We start from the raw sequence: 23336 nt of genomic DNA, 5'->3' as shown, positions 1-23336 counted from the left end.
GGAGTGGGTGAGGCTGGGTGGCTGAGTGGGTGGAGCAGCAAGAAATTCCCTCCTGCAAGTGTGAGCTGTTCCTCTCATTCCCTCCTGCCCATCAGAGCCCCATCTCTTTCCTCTCTCTCTTGTACCTGCCTAAGGAACTGGGATACAAAGACTTTCTAGCCCATCAGACCATAGCCCACGGGGCACCCATAAGCAGGGCCTGAATGCAATAAGCCCTCTTACCCCCGCCCCCCAGGTCTCTGCCACTGAGCTAGAGTGCCTCTTGCTATGGCCAGCATCAGCTTCTGGTTGTGGAAATGGCCATTTCTGCTCAAAGCCACAAATTTAGAGTTGGGGGAACCAAAACATCATCCAGGTCAAACCCTCCAACCGCCAGCCATCCGCTGATCGGTCCATGCCAGCGGACATCGAATTGTGGTGGTGATGTGCAAGCTCTGTGTGTAGAAGGTCCCAGCTCCAACCCATGGCGCTTCCAGGTAGGGCTGGAGAGGACACCTGTCAAAAACCTCACAGAGCTACTGCCAGTCAGTTCAGACTGAGCATCCCTCAAGCTTGGGCCACCAGGTGATGTTAGACTACAGTCTCCGTCTCCCCAGCTAGCTTAGCCAGTGTTCAGGGATGATGCAAGTTTCAGTCCAACAATATCTGTCAAATCAGGGTTGAAGAACACTGGTCTAGACAGGGCTGAGCTAGATGGTCTGTGGAAAGTAGCGTTTGCCATTGGGGTACCTGGTTTTGGTCATCCTGTAATTAATAGGCAGGTTCCCTTGCGACCACAGCATCTCTGAAGAGTGACGATTCGTTCCGTGACCAACTCAGCGTTTTCTTTTCTGCCTAATCTCCAGGAACAGTACGAATTCTGCTACAAAGTGGTTCAGGAATATATTGACGCCTTTTCAGACTACGCCAACTTCAAGTGAAGATGAAAATCGCCCAACAGAAGAGTTGCCTTCTTTAATACTTTGTAATATTCTGTTTGTTAATATCCCCTGCCCCTCAAAAAAATGTGTATATATCTTAACTGTTTTAGAGGGTTGGTACCATAAGATTCCTATTAGCTGGAGATTTTATATGTAGCAAAAGTGTTAGAGATTGTAGGCACTTTTTTTCCAATGTTTTATTGGGGAATTAAATAGCGTGATATTTGGATTAATATTGTCAAATCTCTCTCCTGGAGAGTTGATGCAGGCTGTTTTTGTTTTGTAAATCTTTTTTTTTTTTCCTTGAGGGAGTAAAGCCTTTCAAAAAACCAAAAGAGATTCTGCATATCGGCCTTTTATTTTAAAAGGAAAAACAAACAAACCAGTGGCTTATAAGTACAGTGTTCAAGATCAAGGTTTTTTCTCTCCCTAACTTAGAAGACTGGGCCGCCCTGCAGGGTTCTGGGTTTGAGGGCTGCTGTTGAAGCAACAAACCCCTATAGCTGGAGTATCATGATGTTTGGAATAGCCGTTGGGAAGGGAAAGTTGCTCTTCCGTTAACGCAACGCCATTAAAAAGCACTATTAAGCTGTGCAGCATCCGACCATTCATTTCGGTGGGGTTTGCGCAGCAGAGGGTCCCGTTGGGTTGGGCCCAGGTTTCTTCAGCTTTGGAGAAAGAGGGGAGGGATAGGAATTGAGGAGCCTCCTTGCAAAACCATCAACTTTTATTTGAAGCAAATGCAGCTCCCGTGTCCATTTTTTGGTAATAGCTTGACCAGTCCGGCCTCTTGTTCCCCCATCCCAATTTTTGTGTGGAAGCAGGTCTCTATCGTGGTATTCTTGAGGTATTGTCTCATCTTGTTTTACATTTGGTTTGCCAGGGACCAACCAGCCCCCCTCTGTGGGAAAAGCGTGACCTCCATCCCTTCGCCTTCAAGGGGATGGGTAGGATAATCATAAAGAGCATCCTTGACTTGGGGCAAGATAGCCGGGCATTAGAAATAGAATTAAGGAGATCCCTTGCAGTCTTCACAGGCCTGAACGCCCATTTATTGCTTAGGAGTCCCACCTGGCCATAGCATGTGGAGTGCTTAGCCATTGTGAACATTTTTTTTTTCCACAGAAAGCAGGATATAAATTTCAACAATAAATAGATAGGAGTGACTTTTGTGGCCTGGATCTGAGATCGTCTTAAGCATTCCACATTTTCCCTACCAACTTAGGCCGACATGAATGACTATACATTAGGGTGATGGCAGGCCGGTGCATGTTTAACATGCATGGCCCAATTAATGGCTCGTTGCCGTCAAAAGGCCAGGAGTTGTGAGTGCCATCAATCTAAGCAGAGACGGCAAAGCAGTCGAGTGTGGCAGAGAGCGCTTTGGGAGGTGAGTCTGTTCACAACCCACACGCAGTCCTATCCAGCTCAAAGCAAGGGAGAGGGTTTTAAAAGTTACTATACAGATTTTTTTTTTTTTTTACAAATCACAAATTTATTACAACATGTGAATAACACAGCCCCTCGAGTCCATATAAAAACGTCTGGGGTTATTTGGTGTAATATTCATACATGGCTTAAATAGTAGATGTATCCTATTGTCTATCTGCAAAAAATATATATATAAAGTGCCAAGCACACTTTCACTTTCTGCCACTAGAATAGACTGGATGGTGGCTGAGTTACCCACATCTTATAGTACATTTGAGATGCAAATTCTCTGCAAAGAGGGAAGTGGGGGTGGGAGAACCGAACTGATGTAAAAGTATGAGCCATCTGCCTGAACACTGACCAGAGGTGTTTGTTCCTGGCTCTGTAAGGTGTATGTAGCCCACTTTTGTTGTAAAAGACACGCGATCAGCTCGTTCTGCACCTTCTCTGTGTGTGATGCAGTTTTGACACATCCCATTAAACATGCTGGCTTCTTCTGATGCGACTGGGATTTGCCGAATCGCATCAGAACGTGGTCTCTGGCTATTTTGGAACGTGCTCAGCTTGCAAGAGGTGGTTTTGTTTTTAAGATAAAAAAATTGTTTGGAAGCTAATGGAAGTTTCTCACTGGCGTGGCTTTACAAAGTTTTCTCTTTTTTTGCTGCTTCTACCCTTCTCAAGGAATGCGTCTTAAAACGTCTCCTGTAAGTGGCCAAACTGATTGGCAATCAGATTTTGGCCTAAACCAGATATGATCTCCAAAAGCCGTTGAGTTCCTTTTATTCTTTTGAAGCACCATGTATGCTTTAGGACTCTTGGTCCCATTGCTTAGCAGCTCTTACCAGTTAGCTGCCCAAAAGCCATTTTGAGGGAGAGTCCAACATCGCCAGCCTGATGCCAATCTCATTCATTTTCTGAAATTTCCCCCAGGTGGCATAAGTAGGAGAACCAGCAAGCATCCATAATTGGTCTCCTTTTATTTTTCTTGCAGGACTGAAGAGAGCTTTGTAGGCTCTTGCAAATATATGTAACTGATCAGGGTCAGGGGCCCAAGGCATTGCATTCTTAGGCCACCATCTTAAGTTGGCAGTCAGTGCAGCTGTGCCCACCCTGTTTGGTGCCCTTGTAAACGAGGAATGCAGAAATCTGTGGCTCTCCAGATGTTGCAAGGCTGCAGTTTCCACCCTGCTCCTTGACTCTGGCTTGGAGATGGGTCTGGTGGAAGTTGGAAGCTCCAACACCTCTTGTGGGCAACCAGCATACGGGGAGCCACAGGTTCCCGACTCCTGTTAGCTTCCACATGGCATTCTTCTAACAGAACGTTTATCACAGAGGTGGCATGCTTTTCAAAGGAACGTGCGTAAGTGGCTCACAAGGCTAAGTAGGTTGTTGGAAGAACAGCTACATGCATTAAGAGATGGTGGGGGGGAACCTGTGATTGGCATTCATGAGGCCCCTGAAACAACCCTGGCATTTCCTACTAAAAGGATTGCCAGCTGTTTAAGACGTGGGACATAGGAGCGCTGCTGCCAGCCAGAGTAAGCAAAGCTAGCCTCGATACAGCACCGGTCTGACTTAGTATATGGCAATATATACCGCCTGTTTAACCCCAAGCAGCAAGGGTGTGGCCGTGGGATAGGTGTGTTAAAAAAAGAGGTCTTGGTGCGGTGTGCCCCTCGTAATCCAGGTGCGATGGTGCCACTCGCATCGCCAACTTGTGCCCTCAAGTCCTCTGGGGCAAAGTCTTGCCAGGGCACTTTCTGCCCAGAACAAACACCTGCCTAGGATGCAACCGTACAGCTGCTCAGAGCGTGGTGTCTGTATGCTGCTTAAAACAGTATCTGCTGCCATTGTGGTTTTTTTTTTGCTGCGAGTGCACGCAGTTGGTGTCTTAGCTTTAGGGGCAAAGCCCTTATGTGCCAAAAATGACACGCTGCCCCCCCCCCACCCCGCAGATCTGCCACATGAATATATCAGGGCTGCTGAGGCAGGCCAGAGCAAAAGTTGCCGTTTCCCTTCTGTTTGTTTTCAGTAGCTGTAACTCCATGCTGCCTTCATTCTGAATGTCTTAATATCTTGTATTTATTTTTTGTTGACTAAGTAAATGCTTTTTTTTTTAAGTGGCCTGCGTATTTCTTTTACAGCAACGTTAATGTGGGTCACATTGTCCTGGGTGTGGGTGGGTGTGTTCTGGCGGGACGATAAGCCAAATGGCCTGGCGTTTGAACCCTCGTTCATTAGGATACATTGACTGCCATCACCTCGTTTTCAAGTGTGCTGGCTAACAAGCCCCAAAATACCCCTGTGTGCTCTTAGACACTGGCTGGCCTTCTGTTGTCTGGGCCTTATGAGGGTTTAATCCAGTGGCTCTCAAACTTTTTCCTCTGGGACACACTTTCAAAATAAAGATTTGCCCATGCACACCATTGCTTTTTAATCCTAAGAAATACATTGGAAAACAAAAAGAAACAACTAGCAGTGCTTGTTTTATAACATAACATTATAACAGTTGTTTTATAACACAACTGCTTTATAATATGATCATTGGATATCCAGAAAGTATGAAGCAATGCAGCTACATAAGAACATGAACCATTCCCAAAATATAATTATAAACGAGCCTCTTACATATGTACCTTAAGCACGTATACAAACTCAGTGAGAGGTGTGAGCTTGCTTGTGCCAGGTAATCTCATTTATATCCTGTCTGATTTGAGACAGACAAACTCTCACATCCACATCAACACAAAGAAACCTTTCTCTTTTCTGGTCTTTCATATTCCTCCAAGTTGAAAATCCCTGTTCACAACAATGTTGTCCTCAGTATCGCTCTAGCTCTCATTTTGAAAAGATACCTATTCATATTCTGCAAATAAAAACATATTTCGATACTATACTACACTGAAATGTTTCTTTGATCGTCCTTGAATCGCCACACCTTGCTGTCCTCTCCTGCCACACCCTTTGAGAACCACTGGCCTGAGCTGAAGCCGACCTCTCCCCAAACCACTTTCAGCTTTCAAACAATCTGTTCCCCGAATGGATTTATAGAACATTGACTTGAACTTAGAGCTCCCTAGAGATCTCTCACCTGGAAAGAGTTTAGTGGCATTTGTCTTGGCAAAGAAGGACAGAGACTTTTGCCACCTATCGTGCAGCTGCATAATAATAATAATAATAATAATAATAATAATAATAAATTTATTTATACCCAGCCCTCCCCGGCCAGAGCTGGGCTCAGGGCGGCTAACACCAGTAAAATCACTGTAAAAACATAACGGGGGGGGGGGGGGGAGAGCCAATTTAAAATGAAGGTTAAAATGCAGCCTCATTTTAAAAGTAACCCATAGATCAAAACCATAAGGGGAGGGAAACATAAACATAAGGGTCAGACTGAGAATGGTCACATTTGCCTACTTCTACTTTTGACTACGGGTGGCTATAATGATGCTCATTTTAAATACCCCTGCTATATGTAAGCTATAGAAGCTGTGATATATATACAGGATGATGATACAAAACGAGAACCTCAAAATCCAATAAACGGGCAAGAAAGATCCTTGGCTGATTCACGTTCCCTCCCCAATGCACACAGAAGTAAGCCTTCTATTAAGTAGTGGTTCATAACACCTTCCTTTTTCTCTCTTCCCCCCAATCACGTTGATAAAGGAGAAGCAGAAGGAGGCAGCCCAGCAGGAAAGGAGAAACAAACAAATCCCGGATATTTTTTGCAAATTTTAAAAATTCGTCCGGACAGAAATGATACCCCTGAAAAAGAGGAGATATGGCAACCCTAAATCACTGGTTAAGCCAGATCACCTTGGGTGCAAACCTTGATAGTAGTGTGATACGGCTTTTGGGGGGAAGAGAGAGAGTTAAGGATCCCAGGCATCAACATGCACCCCAGATTTGCAAGTCCTTTTCACCACGCCTAGGCTATCCATGCCCACTGGAATTTGGGTCCAGATTAAAAAGTCATTTCGGAGCAGAGTGTATTCAACAAGCACCACGTAAAAACCCAGATTGGAAGCTGGCTTCTCCTAGGGCTGCCCAGTAACGTCCGTGATTTCAAAGGTGTAAAAACGTCTGTTTTCTTGGTGTTATTGTAATTGTACAAATATACTTTCGAGGTGTCCTGGTTTTTACTTTTCGTGGTCTCCAAAGCATTTCCCAGAAGAGCCAGCGGGAGTTGCTGCTTCAAGGTAAGGAACAGCCGATGGCACAAAGCCCCAGAGCTCAGCCTTTCCTAAGGCTCCATTGAAGCCTTGCTTTCACATAACTGCAGTTGATTCCCAACATGGCGAAGCCAGGACCATGTCGTTTCCAGCAGAATCTTCCTGTGGATTATTTTTCCAGTGTCGAATGAGTGTACACTACTAATCTTGCCACTGATCATTTGCCAAGCCCAAAGGTGTGTCAGAAGAGTGTTGGCTGCTAAACGGAAGGTTGGTGGTTCAAGCCTGAAGGGGGTTGGACTAGATGACCCTTTGGGTCCCTTCCAACTCGACAATTCTGTGATTTCCTGTGTTTGAAGCAGCTCTAGGTTTATCAAAGCTTTCCTTCCCAAAGTTTACTAGAAAATTCTGAAGCTGAGGCTCCAATACTTTGGCCACCTCATGAGAAGAGAAGACTCCCTGGGAAAGACCCTGATGTTGGGAAAGATGGAGGGCACAAGGAGAAGGGGATGACAGAGGACAAGATGGTTGGATAGTGTTCTCGAAGCTACAAACTTGAGTCTGACCAAACTGCGGGTAGCAGTGGAAGACAGGAGTGCCTGGCGTGTTCTGGTTCATGGGGTCATGAAGAGTCGGACACGACTAAACAACTAAACAACAACAACAAATGGCAGAAATAAGTTGAATTCATCCCATTGCAGCTAGTTTCAGGGCAGCAGGAAAACTGGTTTTCTTGGCTGCAATTTGTGTGTACTCTCATCAAAGTTTTCACATAGCACCTTGCACTAGGCCTCTGGGAAGAAGAAGAAGAAGAGTTTGGATTTGATATCCCGCCTTTCACTCCCTTTAAGGAGTCTCAAAGCGGCTAACATTCTCCTTTCCCTTCCTCCCCCACAACAAACACTCTGTGAGGTGAGTGGGGCTGAGAGACTTCAGAGAAGTGTGACTGGCCCAAGGTCACCCAGCAGCTGCATGTGGAGGAGCGGAGACGCGAACCCAGTTCCCCAGATTACGAGACTACCGCTCTTAACCACTACACCACACTGGCTCACCACACTGGGAGAAGCTCTACATCTGCTTCCTCACCTTCTTCCTCAATGTGCTACATTCTTTGTCAAACCATTAATGGCCTCATGGGCTCCATTTCATTTGAACTAACTCCAGCTATTAAAAAGAGGTCTCAATTTAAAACATGCACCCTGATATGCTTGTAACGCTGAATTAATATTGGAGTCACAGGGTTAGAATTATATCGCCAAGGCATCAAGCGGCAGCTGAGTTCTATAAACATGTTCTTGTTGCCTTTTTTAACCTTTGCTCAAGGTGGTTGGCTGGTTTGAAACCCTGGGTTGAAACTCCTGCATTCCAGGGGGCTTGCCTAGATGTCCTTTAGGGTCCCTTCCAACGATTCTGCGATTTTTATGAAACCCCTTTCCGCCAAGCGACAGGGCAAGTTCCCATTCAGGCTTACGAGTCGCTGAATCACGTTGCAGTCACGAAAAGAGGCCACTGCAGAAATGAACTTGGGTAGCAACGGCCGCTGAATAGGGGCGCATTGTTGCGGACACCTGCTGCTATCAGTTTCCAGAAGAGCTGCCAAATGCGCATGGGAAATGCGTGTGCCTTTTGCACCGATGGATATCCTCCGCTAACTGGTTCCATTGCTGTGATGGTCTCGTTCAGACTCAGCTGCTCGTTAGGTCTTTTGCAACCTTGAAGTTATACTGGTGGAAGGTTTGCTAAGTGTGGTCCTCCGCTGCGGTCCATTTACTGGGGCTGCAGCTGGGACTGCTAGATAGGAAGAGCTGGATCAAGCCAGTGGCTCATCTAGTCCAGCATGCTGTTCTCACAGTGGCCAACCTGTGGGAAACCCACAAGATCCCTCTCCCCTCCAGTGGATCCCAGCAACAGATATTCAGAAGCATTGCTGTAGAGGTAGAGCATGGCCGCCATTACTAGTAGCCATTGATAGCTTTCTCCTCCATGAATTTTTCTAATCCTTTTTAAAGTCCATCTAACTTTTAAGACCAACAGTGCTTCCTGGGGGAGAGAATTCCATAGATTAACTTGGTATTATGTACTGAGTTGAATAGGATCCAAAATGCATCAGTCTGATTGGTCCTAGAACAATGCAGCAGTATGATTGATCCACAGGAGCCACCCAATCCAGCTCCAGGTGGAAGTGAACCCACAACCTGATTGGCCTACAGGAGAATTCCGGAATTAGCCAATCACGTGGGGCCCATTGTGTAAATAATGTATATAAAGCAGATACTTTGGGGGAACTTTCCATTCCTCCTCACCACTATGAGCTGAATAAAGAGCATGAAATCTACTCTCGACTCCGAGTATATTTCACTTTAGTTTAAGATCAAAGTGCAAGATCAAAGCTGGCTCACTCCTACCTTAGAGTCTTCCTGCCACGGGGGGGGGGGGTGGAGCTGAGAGGATGGAGGGGCAGTATAAGAATTCCCCGTGTATTCTTTTAAATTATTAGGAACTTGGAAAAGAACATTCTAACCACAGTGTGGTGAGGAGCGTACACAGAATTTTAAACAGACGGCGGATTGGCAGCCTGGAAGTCACCGTCTCAATTTGGCAGAATTTTTAGAACGACAGACCCTCTCCCTGAATAAGCAACATCAAGGGTTCTCTGAGTTCATAGAGCAATCCGCTCTGCCATCTGCAAGAGGAAGACCTGAGGGCATCTAGGGCTCTGTCTTCCACGAGAGAGATCCGTGTGACATTTCATCGCCCGGCTCCCCGCTGCCTCTCTGCAAAGCTACAATTCCAATGCTTCCACCGGACTGCAAGCCAACGCTGATCGAAAGGTCACCTCCATCCCAATTAACACTGCATTATGGAATTAACTGGTCATGGTCATACCTTGGGGAGCTTCTGACAAGCTGCATCCTTCAGCCCATGGATTAAGCATTGGATCCCACAACCTCATCTGCCCTGATATCAGAGCATGGACCATACTTGGAACATGCTCATATTTCTCTCTCACTCCCAAGCAAGCCTTCGTAATCTCTTTTTCCTTTCTCCTGCTTTTCTGCAGCGGCCTCTGGGATTTCCTTGGGCTGCAACTCATACGATCCCTGACCATTGGCTCTGCTGGCTGGGGCCAATGGGTTCCAGCCATGTCAGAAAGGTCACACGTCCCTAGCCCTGCTTTTATTTTTTTTAAAAAGTTTTTATTTATACTTTCCAAGTTTATACAGGTGAAACTCGGAAAATTAGAATGTTGTGGAAAAGTTCATTTATTTCAGCAATTCAACTTAAAAGGTGAAACTAATATATGAGATAGATTCATGACATGCAAAGCGAGATATGTCAAGCCTTTATTTGTTATAATTGTGATGTTTATGGCATACAGCTGATGAAAACCCCAAATTAACAATCTCGGAAAATTAGAATATTAAATGAAATCAGCAAAACAAGGACTGCAAATAGAGCGATATTGGACCTCTGAGAAGTAGAAGCATGCATATGTACTCAGTACTTGGTTTGGGCCCCTTTTGCATCGATTACTGCCTCAATGCGGCATGGCATGGATGCTATCAGCCTGTGGTACTGCTGAGGTGTTATGAAAGACCAGGATGCTTCAATAGCAGCCTTCAGCTCTTCTGCATTGCTGGGTCTCATGTCTCTCATCTTTCTCTTGGCAATGCCGCATAGATTCTCTATGGGGTTCAGGTCAGGCGAGTTTGCTGGCCAATCAAGCACAGTAATCCCATGGGCACTGAACCAGGTTTTGGTACTTTTGGCAGTGTGGGCAGGTGACAAAGTCCTGCTGGAAAATGAAATCAGCATCCCCTTAAGGCTTGTCTGCGGAAGGAACCATGAAGTGCTTCAAAATCTCCTGGTAGACGGCTGCGTTGACCCTGGACTTAATGAAGCACAGTGGACCAATACCAGCTGATGACATGGCTCCCCAAATCTCTTTTCTGATGAGAGCAGCTTTTGCATCTCATTTGGAAACCAAGGACCCAGAGTCTGGAGGAAGAATGGGGGGGGGGCACACAATGCCAGATGCTGGAAGTCCAGTGTGAAGTTTCCACAGTCTGTGTTGATTTGGGGAGCCACAGAACCTGGGGCTTGCTGATCAGAAGGTCGGCGGTTTGAATCCTCTTGACAGGGTTAGCTCCCGTTGCTCGGTCCCTGCTCCTGCCAACCTAGCAGTTCCAAAGCACATCAAAGTACAAGTAGATAAATAGGTACTGCTCCGGCGGGAAGGTAAACGGCATTTCTGTGCGCTGCTCTGGTTTGCCAGAAGCGGCTTAGCCATGCTGGCCACATGACCCAGAAGCTGTACGCCGGCTCCCTCGGCCAATAAAGTGAGATAAGCGCCGCAACCCCAGAGTTGTCCGCGACTGGACCTAATGGTCAGGGGTCCCTTTACCTTTTAAGGACTCTATATGGGCTCTTGGGTACCCCATCAGAGAAAGGGAGCAGTTTCTTCTTATAACAGGTTCAAACCCCACATTGGGCAAACATTTCCTGCATTTCAAGGGGTTCAACTAGATGACTCTCGTGGTCCCTCCCAACTCTAAATTTCTATGATTCTATGGTCTAGACACTGTTTTTATAGATGCTCATGTCTTTATTGTTAATCACTCCAGAGTGCTTCAAGGGAAGTGAATCAAAATGAAATCGGGGGTTGTTGATATCTTCAAGCGGGGAGGAAGCAATTCGACTAACGTTAAACATTTTGTGGTCCCATATTAATAATTTTAAACCAGAGCGTGCGTAAGTCTGCTGCTGAAAAATGGCAAAACAGAGAGGCCTCGCTTGGTGAGATCACCCCCAGCGTCTGACCTGTTTTCTTTTTTCGCTCGTTATGTTATTGGCTTATCAAATGGTGGTATGAAAATGTAAATATTGTTGGGATGCGGGAGCAAACGCCATGTGTGATTTGGGCGCCCTGGGTTGCACGGCGTAAATCTCAACAACAGGTTTAACAAAGCAAAACAGCCCGTCCGTTTGCTCAGCCCAATTATGTCTAGCAGAGACTTTGACCTGCGAGATGATAACTTTGCAAGTTGAATCAGGAGCTGAATATGAAAGCGTCAAATGTTTGTCTGGCTGCTGTTTGCTTAGAACTCGTCGAGTGCCTGACTTATGAGATTGTCACGACGACACGGGAGGAAATGAGGTGCTTCGCTGCAGTGGACCTCTAATTCAATTTATTTTTAGCAGTCAGCTACCTGTGTTTGTTCTTTGGTATACATTACCCTTATTCTCTCAACAACAGCATCCAATTAAAGTCTTGTGTTTAGAAGACCCAAGGGTGCAAAGGCAAAAGGAGATAAAATTAGTTGTGGCCTTGTTTAAACTTTTTTGATTTGCAAGTTTTCTATTTTGGAAAGGATTTGCGAGTTTTCGCACCGGTGGAGGGAAATATTCTTACTCCACTTTGATCTTCCCGGATTGAATTGAAATACCCAGGAAATGCTCCTAGCACCAACTTGTCACTGCCATCTTGAAGCAGAGCAGATTTGCATTGATCGCGCACTCTAAAGCGCCATCCATCACTTGTGCCTCTGGCACACCTTTCATCCTGGGATATCAACGCACCTTCCAGCTTGGGATATTAATGCGACCGCTTTGCATTTATAATGAGCTCCATGTCCAATTATCTCCATGCTTCTTAATAAACAACAGTTAAACAGCCCTGGTGTTTCAGCAGTGCAGACTTACAGAGATAGCAAAGTTTTAAATCTACTTGCCCAGAGCCTGGTTAGTTCAGCCTTTGCTAACCTGGTGCCTTGCAATTGCTCTAGGCTGGGTAGGTACAAATTGTGGGTGTGTAATATGTATCTAGGGACGCAGGTGGCGCTGTGGGTTAAACCACAGAGCCTAGGACTTGCCAATCAGAAGGTCGGCGGTTCGAATCCCCGCGTCGGGGTGAGCTCCCGTTGCTCGGTCCCTGCTCCTGCTAACCTAGCAGTTCAAAAGCAGGTCAAAGTGCAAGTGGATAAAAAGGTACCGCTCCAGTGGGAAGGTAAACAGCATTTCCATGCGCTGCTCTGGTTCGCCAGAAGCGGCTTAGTCATGCTGGCCACATGACCCGGAAGCTGTACGCCAGCTCCCTCAGCCAGTAAAGTGAGATGAGCGCCACAACCCCAGAGTCGTCCGCGACTGGACCTAATGGTCAGGGGTCCCTTTACCTTTAATATGTATCTGGTAAGCATGCAACACGTAAAACATCCCTGAGCCCACATACCCTCCAAGTGTCCCAATTTTCCAGGGACAGTCTTGGAATTACAGGAGCCACCTGGTTTTTTATTTCATCCCACAATGTCCCAGGTTTCCTTTTTCCTCTCCTCCACGTCTTGGAGAACTATGAAAAGTGGAGTGTGTGTAGGAGCAAAAATGGAGACCTGTTTATCCTGAAAATAAAATACCTGCATCAAATGAAGGAAATGTTGTTGAAGCCCTTCCTATAATTTTGAAGGAAAAGGTCGCCTAGGGTTGCCAAAAAGTGAAAATTGTTGAGTTTTGTTTTGTTTTTGTGCAAAACCTACACTTCTGACATGCCTATGTCCGGAAAATCCCAGACGTATGGGAGCCCTAACCAAACCACTTTAAATTCTTTGATTGCTTCCACAGCCAGCCATTTCTTAGGAAACATGGAAAGTGTTGATTCCTTTATTGTCAGTGGAGCCTGACTGCCTACTCAGAAGTAAGTCCCACTCAGTGCCAGATTTACATATAAGCTAAACAAGCTATAGCTTAGGGCCCCACTCTCTTGGGGCACCCCCCAAAAAATCAGTTCACCAATTACTTTGATAAAATACATATTTTGTTATGTGCAAATGGCTTTAGGTACCTATTAGGTCCATAAATTACCAAAGAGCATATATTCAACACAAAAAACAGCGACAATTTGTTGTTGACAAAGGACAGCTGGACATATAAAGGGCCCCATTCAGTAGCTTAGGGCCTCATTAAACCTAAATCCGGCCCTGGTCCCACTGTAGTCAATGGAGCTTACTCCCAGGTAACTAGTTTAAGATTTGTTGTTGTTGTTTAGTCGTTTAGTTGTGTCCGCCTCTTCGTGACTCCATGGACCAGAGCATGCCAGGCACTCCTGTCTTCCACTGCCTCCCACAGTTTGGTCAAACTCATGCTGGTAGCTTCGAGAAGACTGTCCAACCATCTCCTCCTCTGTTGTCCCCTTTTCCTTGTGCCCTCCATCTTTCCCAACATCAAGGTCTTTTCCAGGGAGTCTTCTCTTCTCATGAGGTGGCCAAAGGATTGGAGCCTCAGCTTCAGGATCTGTCCTTCCTGTGAGCACTCAGGGCTGATTTCCTTCAGAATAGAGAGGTTTGATCTTCTTGCAGTCCATGGGACTCTCAAGAGTCTCCTCCAGCACCATAATTCAAAAGCATCAATTCTTCGGCAATCAGCCTTCTTTATGGCCCAGCTCTCACTTCCATACATCACTACTGGGAAAAGTTTAAGATAGGGCAGATTTAAACTGCAATCCTAAAATTCCTATGAGCATCCAAGTTTAAACTGCCTTCTTGCCCAAGTGGCAGATGTTTCTTTCCATCTAGTGATAACTGGCAAGATGTTTTCCTGCCTGCCGTTTCCAAATGCAGAGGAAATTGGTTTCCCACATCTGGATCAGAAGCTGTTGAGCGACTGGAAGTAGCTTAAGGATTTGATGTGCTGGTCAGATGTCAGAGAGCGGGCTGGAATTTCTACATCTCTGTGTCAACTAGGTTGCGTTTAAGTCCTTGAGTAAGTGATATTACAGACCAATTAATTTGCATCAGGTTAAGAGTATTTCATTGTTTAATTACTTGAGGGACTGTTAGAGGCAGGGGGACTTTGACCCAGATGTGGTGGTGTTGCCTAGTAGTGGAGAAATAACAGAACAGAATCTTCTGGAGTATCTCTGGACTGGAGGCTGGTGGTTGTTTTTTTCCAGGTGCTAATCATGGGGTTGGAAAAGAGGATTAATCAGGCCATGAGTGTGTACGATTTTAATTTAGGAATGGCCCTGATATCACAAAGAAGGAAAGTTTTTGCTGCTCCAAACTTCAGGCATCAAAGGCACTCCTACTCCAACAAGCCAAGTTGTCTCAGAAATAGAGATGGAGGAATCTGTCCGTTTGGGTTTCTCTGAGTTTCACATTTTCCCCAAACTTAAGCTCAGTTTTCTTCCAGCGCCACATCAGTTTGTGATTTTAAAAAGTCCTCGTGGAAATTCATCAGAATAGTGCAAAGATACACATTTTTATAAGCAATTTTGCCTTAATATACACTTTTTTTCTTACAAAGCATATTTTCCCTAATTAATACATTTTTGTATGCTTTTTGGGTTTGTTTGTTTTTTTGCTACTTGGCGCATCTTTCTGTCATCCCACACTTCCCAGTGCATTTTCCTGTTACTTTCCTTATTGCAAAAAGCCCTAGGGGACACTAGACTTCTATGGGCTCAGCCTAGAATAGCAGTAGCTTTTTTTGCTGCTGCATCACCCTGTTGACTCATGTTGAGCTTGTGGTCCACCAAGACCCCTAGATCCCTTTCACACAAACTACTGGCAAGCCAGGCGTCCCCTATCTTACATTTGTGCATCTGATTATGCCTGCCTTACATTTGAAATTCATTTGGTTAGTTTGGGCCCCGTTCCCCAATCTGTTCAGGTCATTTGGAAACTCGATTAACCAGTTTATAATTAAAGGTTGTAGCCCGATGTATTGGCTTAGGGTCATGTATATGCTGCATGTGTGTATTCAGAGAAGCTTTGAATCATAGAATTGTAGAGTTGGAGGGGTCCACGAGGGTCATCTAGTCCACCCCCCGGGAATGCAGGACGCCGATGTGGGTCTCGAACGCACAACCCTGAGATTAAGAGTCTCATGCTCTACCAACTGAGCTGTCCCAGGCCCACAGCCACAGTCCAGATGCGTTCACATATAGAGGCTGCTATTTACCCCCTCCATCCTGTTGAAAACAGTAAAGAGATATTCACCTAACAAATTTGGACAGGCTCTGATGGAGCTGCTAAGAGGAATATTTAAAGTCAGAATCTAGAGTCTCCTGGAATGAGATTATGTGCTGTTGAAGAGAGTCTGAAGTCTCTGTGGCCTTTTATGTCTGAGGAATAAATGAATTGACAAACATTCTGTTTATCTGGATGTGTGCAAAATTAATTTAACCCTGCTTATTTGACAGATCACTTTCTCTTTGAGCAAACAGCTCCCAGCCTGCATTTTGACTGCTTAATGGCTCCCAGTGGTTCATATTGTTGGGATTGTGCAAAAGAATATAAACTTCTATTCATTTTGAGGGCTTCCTCTGAAGAGTAATAGCCTTCAACTGGGATGGGGAGAGTGGAATGGAGTTGTCTTAGAAGCTTGTTTGGGCTTCCTCCAGGCCATAGTAGCTGTGATAGGACACCCAAGTACATAATAATAATAGTAACAATAATTTTATTATTTATACCCTGCCCACATGTCTGCCTTGTTGGCATGCAAAGCCATGGTCAAGAAGCAGAGCCAGCAGAAGACACTTTGCTGCCTGAGGCAGAACAGCAAACAGTGTGAACCTCCCAAGTCAAAGGGCATCGTTATTTTAACACCTGAGGCAAAAAGAAATCCAGGAATGTCTCTCCCCGGCTGTAAAAATACAGTAAGAATTCCATGCAGTAACATCAAACGAAGAGTCTTGCAGCACCGAAAGGCTAATGAATTTATTGTGGGATATGAAAGAAACACTCAGCTGTACAGCTGTAAATATAACGTTTTAGGTACATTATACAAATGGGACACTAGATGGAGATGGTGAGCTAATGGCAAATTCAATATATTTTTCCAAACTTTTTTTGTTTTTAAAATAAGCATTTTCATGGGTTTTTTGTTTTTGTTTTTGTTTTTTTTTTTTTTAATGTGTCTAGATTCCACCATAATTTGGGAAGGCCAAACATGTTTTTAAAAATGAAATGCAGAAAAGGATAAACAGGGACGACCACCACCACCACCACCACAACAATAATAATATTTTATTGTCACTATACCACCTGTGTGCAGTGAAATTAAATGAGCGCCCCCCCCCCCACATAAACTCAGTCTTATTCATGCTCTGTGTGCTTGTTGGAAGTCAATTGCACCACAATTTCTTTTCCATTCAGCAGCCTAACAGCCCACAGATAAAAACTGTGGTTAAAAAATATGTGGTTAACAGCTGTTGATACAGATGTCCTGGGCCCGTTGTTGTTCAGCATCTTTATAAATTATTTGGATGAAGGAATTGAGGGGATGCTCATTAAATTTGCAGATGACATCAAACTGGGAGGGGTAGCTAGTGCCGCAGAAGACAGAATCAGAATTCAAAATGACCTTAGCAGATGGGAGAGCTGGGCACAAGCTAGCAAAATGAATTTCAACAAGGACAAATGTTAAGGTTCTGCCCTTAGGCAGGAAGAACCAGATTCACAAATATAGGATGGGGGACACCTGGCTTACTAGCAGTACATGTGAAAAGGATCTAGGGGTCTTGGTGGACCACAAGCTGAACATGAGTCAACAGGGTGATGCAGCAGCAAAAAAACCTAATGCTATCCTAAGCTGCATCCACAGAGGTCTAGTGTCCTAATCAAGGGAAGTAATAGGACCACTCCATTCTGCCTTGGTCAGACCACACCTGGAATACTGTGTCCAATTTTGGGCACCACAATTTCAGAAGGATCTTGATAAGCTGGAACATGTGCAGAGGAGGGCAACCAAGATGGTCAAGGGTCTGGAAACTAAGCCTTATGAGGAACAGTTGAAGGAGCTGGGTATGTTTAGCCTGGGAAAGAGGAGACAGAGAGGAGATATGAGAGCCATCTTCAAATATCTTAAGGGCTGTCACATGGAGAAGGGAGTATGCTTGTTTTCTCCTGCTCTGGAGGAGAAAAAAATTCTTACAGTAAAAGCTGTTCAGCAGTGGAACAGACTCCCAAGAGAGGTGGTGGATGGCCATCTGTCATGGATGCTTTAGTTGAGATTCCTGCACTTCAGGGGGTTGGGCTAGATGGCCGTCGAGGTCCCTCCCAACTCTAAGATTCTGTGATATCAAAGGCACTCTGGCGTTGGTAGCCAATTTTTATTGAGCTCTAAGGGACAAGGGTGGCACTGTGGGTTAAACCACAGAGCCTAGGGCTTGCTGATCAGAAGGTCAGCGGTTCGAATCCCTGCGACGGGGTGAGCTCCCGTTGCTCGGTCCCAGCTCCTGCCAACCTAGCAGTTCAAAAGCACGTCAAAGTGCAAGTAGATAAATAGGTACCTCTCTGGTGGGAAGGTAAATGGTGTTTCCGTGCGCTGCTCTGGTTCGCCAGAAGCGACTTAGTCATGCTGGCCACATGACCTGGAAGCTGTACGCCGGCTCCCTCGGCCAATAAAGCGAGATGAGCGCCGCAACCCCAGAGTCAGCCACGACTGGACCTAATGGTCAGGGGTCCCTTTACCTTTACCTTTACAGAGGGGAGCAGTAGAGCACATGACTCTGAATCTCAGGGTCCTGGATTCAAGTCCCACACTGGGCAAAAGATTCCTGCATTGGAGGGGGTTGGACTAGATGACCCTGTGGTCCCTTTGCAACTCCACAATTCTATGAGTCTATCAACAGCTATTCCATACATTTTCCAACCCTTTAGTGGGCTGATCAGACTCTGCAGCCGCCTGGGTCAAGCAAAGCCTGCAGAAGTTCCGACCAGCAAGTTTCTGAGGCAAGCAGTCCCATCTAACAATTATTTTTGGAATGCATCGAACCTTTTCACTCCAGAGTTCCCCAGTTTTCCTGCCAAATGAAAGGGTCAGAAGACAGATTGCTGAAAGAGTATTAGCTGAGCACCGTCCTGATGGGAGGGAGGCTTAGATGCATGTTGCCATCCGTAGAGTCTGATGCAGCAAACGTCAGCAAACAGCCTTGGCCAATGGGGCAACCAGTTGCTTGCGCTGAAGTACACAAAGAATCATATAAATACCCAGAGCAAATTGCTGGAGCATCCGAGGAATTTCAGGATAGAGGGAGAGGAGCAAAAGCAATCAAGTCACTGTGAGTAGACTTTTCATTAAGCTTCTCTTACAATTCGTGTCTTGCAGGTAACTTGAACGACGTCCTTACTTGCAAGCCAAGCTAGTTTGGTTGGAGGGGATTTGTTCTAAAGATGTTAATTGCAAATGTGTTTTCTATATCTCCCAGGGCAGACCATATTTGTGCTGTTTCTACCTTTGGGTGTTTGCCATCTTTTGCCAAGTTGCGATAGCGCTGTGCTGCAGGTACCCCTCAGGTAGTTCCTTGCTTATCTCTGTGAATTACTTCTAGCTATAGCTGCAAAGTGCTGCACACAGATTCATCACCAGGGAGGGTGCTTGAAAAGGGGATCTTTTTCAGCAGATAAGGTTGCTGCTGATGTGAGCACTGTATGCCTGAGTAATGCACTCTTTGCAAAAAGAGCACTTTCCACTGCAGTTAAAAAATACTGCTGTTGGATGAGCATCAGTAGATGCAATTTTTTTTGGTAAAAGGCAGTGGGTTACTCTGACTCCCCATGGAAGAAATAGCAGGTTTTTCCAGCAGCCTTAGGAGGAATATCTGCAGTTATCCAGATGTAAGTGTGACCAGTTTCAGGGACTGGAATGGAGGAGGGAAATGTACCCGCCCCAGTTATATGTGGGCTGGGATAAAGATCACAGCAACCATGTCTCCATGGACCTCCTTTTTTACTCCCATATAAGCAAATAGGTGCTAGCCAGTCAGTCCAATGGGGGGAAATACAATTCAGTACTTGGAGACACCATTAGGGTGGGGTGGGCAGCTGCAAACCTTGCTCCCTGCCACTGGTGGATCCCAGTAACCTCTTTTCCAAAGCGCTCCAAGTCCTGTTCAAGCCCCCACTTAAAGCAATCCCATTGAAACAACACGAGAATTAAAACAGGAGACAGGACGAGAGATCAAGGGAATGGCTGTGAAAATAGGCGTGTCTTCAAAAAGCTGGTGGAATCGCCATTGCAGGAAGCGCATGCTGCAGTACTATTGCTACCAGTGAAAAAGCCCATTAACACGAGACCATGGCAAGCCCACCCAGGTCCCATTTGTTGATCTTAATGCTCTTAATGGCCAAGGGAGGGGAAGCTGGTATTTCCGGTGACCTGGTCCAGAGTAGTTTGGGGCTTTGCATTTAAGCAACAAGATCTCGAAGCTGGCTCAGTGGGAAGTAAAGAAAACGTGCAAGTCCTTCAACATCGGCACGATATGTATGTGTTAAGGGGCACCACCTGTTGTCTGCACACCTGTGGCTTTCATAGTCTGCCCATGTGAAACTTGGTTATTAATGGCAGTCCTGTAGGAATGGCCCAATGCAGTGGTACCTCGGGTTAAGAACTTAATTCGTTCTGGAGGTCCGTTCTTAACCTGAAGCTGTTCTTAACCTGAAGCACCACTTTAGCTAATGGGGCCTCCTGCTGCCTCCATGCGGTTTATGTTCTCATCCTGGGGCAAAGTTCTTAACCCGAGGTACTATTTCTGGGTTAGCAGAGTCTGTAACCTGAAGCATCTGTACCCTGAAGCGTCTGTAACCCAAGGTACTAGAAAACAACACCTTACAATTCCTGCCTTTGCAGAGCTTCCCAATGCTTTTTTTCTTCCCTCCCTCCCTCCCTCTGCAGATTTTATTGAGGCAGTGAGGCTCCAGGCATCACTATGGCATACCAGAGGTCCCTCCTGCTTTCTCTGTGCATAATGCTCACCATCAGCATGCATCTATCAAGCGCTCAGCACTGGTCCCACGGCTGGTACCCGGGAGGGAAGAGAGAGATTGATTTGCCACAAAGTCCAGAGGTACGCCGATGCTGTCCTTGCCCTGGCATCACCTGCCTAAGTCAGTTGAGCTGCCTAAGCCCACTCTCTCTATCTCTCTTGCTCTGAATTCAGGTCTCTGAAGATATCAAATTATGTGACGGGGAAGACTGCACTTATCTGAAGATCCCGAGGGATAAAATTGTGAAGACTCTGCTGGTAAGCAAGGGAGTGGCATTGTAGATTCAGAGCCTCTTAGAGAGCAGAGTGAGATTAATCTTTGCAGGGCTTTGCAAGTTCCTCTTGGGATTGGCTCATTTAAGGCAGCTGGTGACAAATTAAAGTGATTGGTTTTTAAAGCTTCAGAGGCAGAAGTACATCATTTAAGGCCAGCTGCTGGGGGGAAGCACTGGGAAAAGGCTGAGCTTCCAGGAAGACCACAAACTGGGAAGGAGGGCTCTGCCCCAGTGCTGATCTTTGTCCCATGGCACCTGGTCTTCAGAAAAATCTCTAAATGTGGTGTTGTGTTTCCAGTGATAAAGAGTAATATGACAGCGATGATGATTTCTTAACTGCTCTTTAGGTAAGGCAAACTATATATATATATATATATATATATATATATATATACACACATTCCAATGCTAAAATCATTTAAAACAATTAACAATCAGAAGAATGGGTTGAGTCCTTACAAAATTATCTCAGGTGTCAAATGAAAAGGATTAAAAGGTGAAACTTCAGCATATGATGAAAGCTGTATCCTGAAGGTGCCAAGGGAGAGAATTCTGCAGTTTGAAGACTGGGCCTCTCCTGGGCCTCCACAATCCCAAAGCAACCAGAATGGATGAACTAAGCAGGGTGGATGCGGAGGGTTAGGTTATTGGTTTGGGTTTTCTTGTTTTTATCATGTATTTTGTGCTTTTATGTTGTATTTTTTACGTTGAGAACTGCCCTGTGATCTGCAGAGGAAGGGCAGTATACCAATATAATAATAAAATAATAATAATAACAATAACAACAATAATAATAATACCACCAAGAAGGCCTTCTTGTGCAGATCTTAACACCCAAGGGTTGGGTGACCTCCCCTACTCCAGCCTAATTTTGTTGACATATCAGGCGGCAACTTGCCATGCATGCGGCTCCACACTCATCAGGGAGTATTTCCTCATGCTACATCCTTTTCATGCACAACCCTTTTCCACAGAATCAGTTCATGTATGCATCCTTTAGCTAGTATTTGCATGCATGGGGGCTAGTTCTGCATCTGCTCCCCGCTAAGACGTTTTCAGACTGAAGTACCGTAGATCCTTTTTCATTCTGGAACATTCAATTCCTTATTGCTGATATGCTGTTGCATTCATTTTAACAGGCCGACATGCTAGCAAGACAGCTTCAGAAGAAAAAATGATGCCCCTTTGCATGTTTTTTGGGAAACGTTTTGCATCTGAACAGATGACCCACCCCTCCTCTTCAGCTTAACGTGTTCTGTTTGTGGGAGTGATGTGCCCAGCCCATTGTTAAATTCTCAAGAACACTGTAGCAGTCTTTACTCAAATTCCCAGCATGTGAACGTACTACTCTAGTGACTGAAAAAAGCATTTGTGTTTACTGTTGTCCAGTCAGAATGAAGATTTGCAGGGAGTTCTCTTTATGCACTTGTAAAACTCAATTACGTTGAATAAAATACTTTATTTTGCTACACACACATCTGTGTTTGCACTCTGCATGTGTGTCCAAAGACACATCACCATTTGCAGGTTTTAAGCTGCATTTCACAGGCAACTTAATCTAAAGTTACAGAGAAATTCAAAGCATGGCCCATGAAACATTGTTAAATGGTCGAATCTCTCTCAGAAGACCTAGTGATGGCCACCAGGTTGAAAGGCTTGAAAAGAGGGCAAGACAAATTAATTGAGGGTAAGGCTATTAATGGCTGCTAGCCAAGGTGACACGATGCCTCTCAATAGCAGTTGCTGGGCATCACAAGTGGGGAGACTCTGTTGCACCCATGTCCTGCAAGGGGGCTTCCCATAGGCATCTGGTTAGCCACTGTGAGCACAGAATCAAAGAACTGTAGAGTTGGAAGGGACCGCGAGAATCATCTCGTCCAATTCTCTGCAATGCAGGAATCTTTTGTCCGATTTGGGGCACGAACCCAAGACCCTGAGATCAATAAGAGTCTGGTGCTCTACTGGACTAGATGGGCGCTTGGTCTTATTCTGTAAGCTCTTCTTGCATGCTTCTGATTGCAGGTAGTTTGGAAGCAAGAAGGGGATTTTCCAAAGAGTGTTTTGTACCGTCAGACCATGGATGGGAACCTGCTGTTCCATCAACCTCAGCCAGTACCTCGGGTTAAGAACTTAATTCGTTCTGGAGGTCTGTTCTTAACCTGAAGAACCACTTCAGTTAATTCAGCTAATGGGGCCTCCCGCTGCTGCCACGCCACTGCTGCGCGATTTCTGTTCTCATCCTGAAGCAAAGTTCTTAACCCGAAGTGCTACTTCCGGGTTAGTGGAGTCTGTAACCTGAGGCGTATGTAACCCGAGGTACCACTGTATAGCACAGAAGTTCTAGTCTAGCAAGATATGGAGGGCCACTTCTAATGGCTTCATATAGATATTAGATAGCATTGGGGATAAAACAGGGCCCACAGCATAACTCCGAGGGCTGAACATAATTTTCCTGGTGCTTCAGTTGGAACTGCAACAACTGTGGAGTCCAAGTCTCTCAGAAGCTGAGCAACTTTATACTCAAAATGTGCAGCCAATTGGTCAAGGTCAGCCCTCAAGAGCTCCAGGGATCCTTCCCCTTCTGAACTATCCAAAAGATACCTCCCATTCTGGTACCAAGCGGTAATATGCTCTCTTTGCCACTCACATTGCCGCATGTGCACTAATCGGTGTTTGGTTAGCCTGAGAACGAGAATCCACCCTGTTCCACCTCAATTTCCATGCTTCCTCCCCAACGGGCACTCACCATTCTGTGCCCAGTCCTCACGGAGACGTT

The 23336-nt window shown here is 45.5% G+C and overlaps 2 protein-coding genes across 4 annotated transcripts in view; both read left to right on the top strand.

Annotated features, from left to right (window-relative positions):
• Nucleotides 1-4471, top strand: part of PTPRA (protein tyrosine phosphatase receptor type A) — a 78930-nt gene extending 74459 nt beyond the window's left edge. For all 3 annotated transcript variants that reach the window (XM_083398329.1, XM_083398328.1, XM_083398327.1), the window contains one exon: nucleotides 846-4471. In XM_083398329.1, the coding sequence (XP_083254455.1) occupies nucleotides 846-920 (75 nt within the window). In that variant the 3' untranslated portion in view covers nucleotides 921-4471. The remainder of the gene's footprint in view (nucleotides 1-845) is intronic.
• Nucleotides 4472-18488: 14017 nt separating this feature from the next.
• On the top strand, nucleotides 18489-23156 carry LOC310657735 (progonadoliberin-2). The gene is made up of 4 exons (XM_083398855.1): nucleotides 18489-18581; nucleotides 20195-20366; nucleotides 20460-20543; nucleotides 21700-23156. Exons 2-4 carry the CDS (start codon nucleotides 20229-20231, stop codon nucleotides 21736-21738), a joined length of 261 nt encoding a protein of 86 aa, XP_083254981.1. The 5' UTR covers nucleotides 18489-18581; nucleotides 20195-20228; the 3' UTR covers nucleotides 21739-23156.
• The last annotated feature ends 180 nt before the right edge of the window (nucleotides 23157-23336 follow it).

Source organism: Podarcis tiliguerta (genome assembly GCF_965153285.1).
Source record: "Podarcis tiliguerta genome assembly, chromosome: 9".
NCBI lineage: Eukaryota > Metazoa > Chordata > Lepidosauria > Squamata > Lacertidae > Podarcis > Podarcis tiliguerta.
The sequence above is the reverse complement of the archived record's forward strand: the minus strand, read 5'-3'. Positions and strand labels throughout refer to the sequence as shown.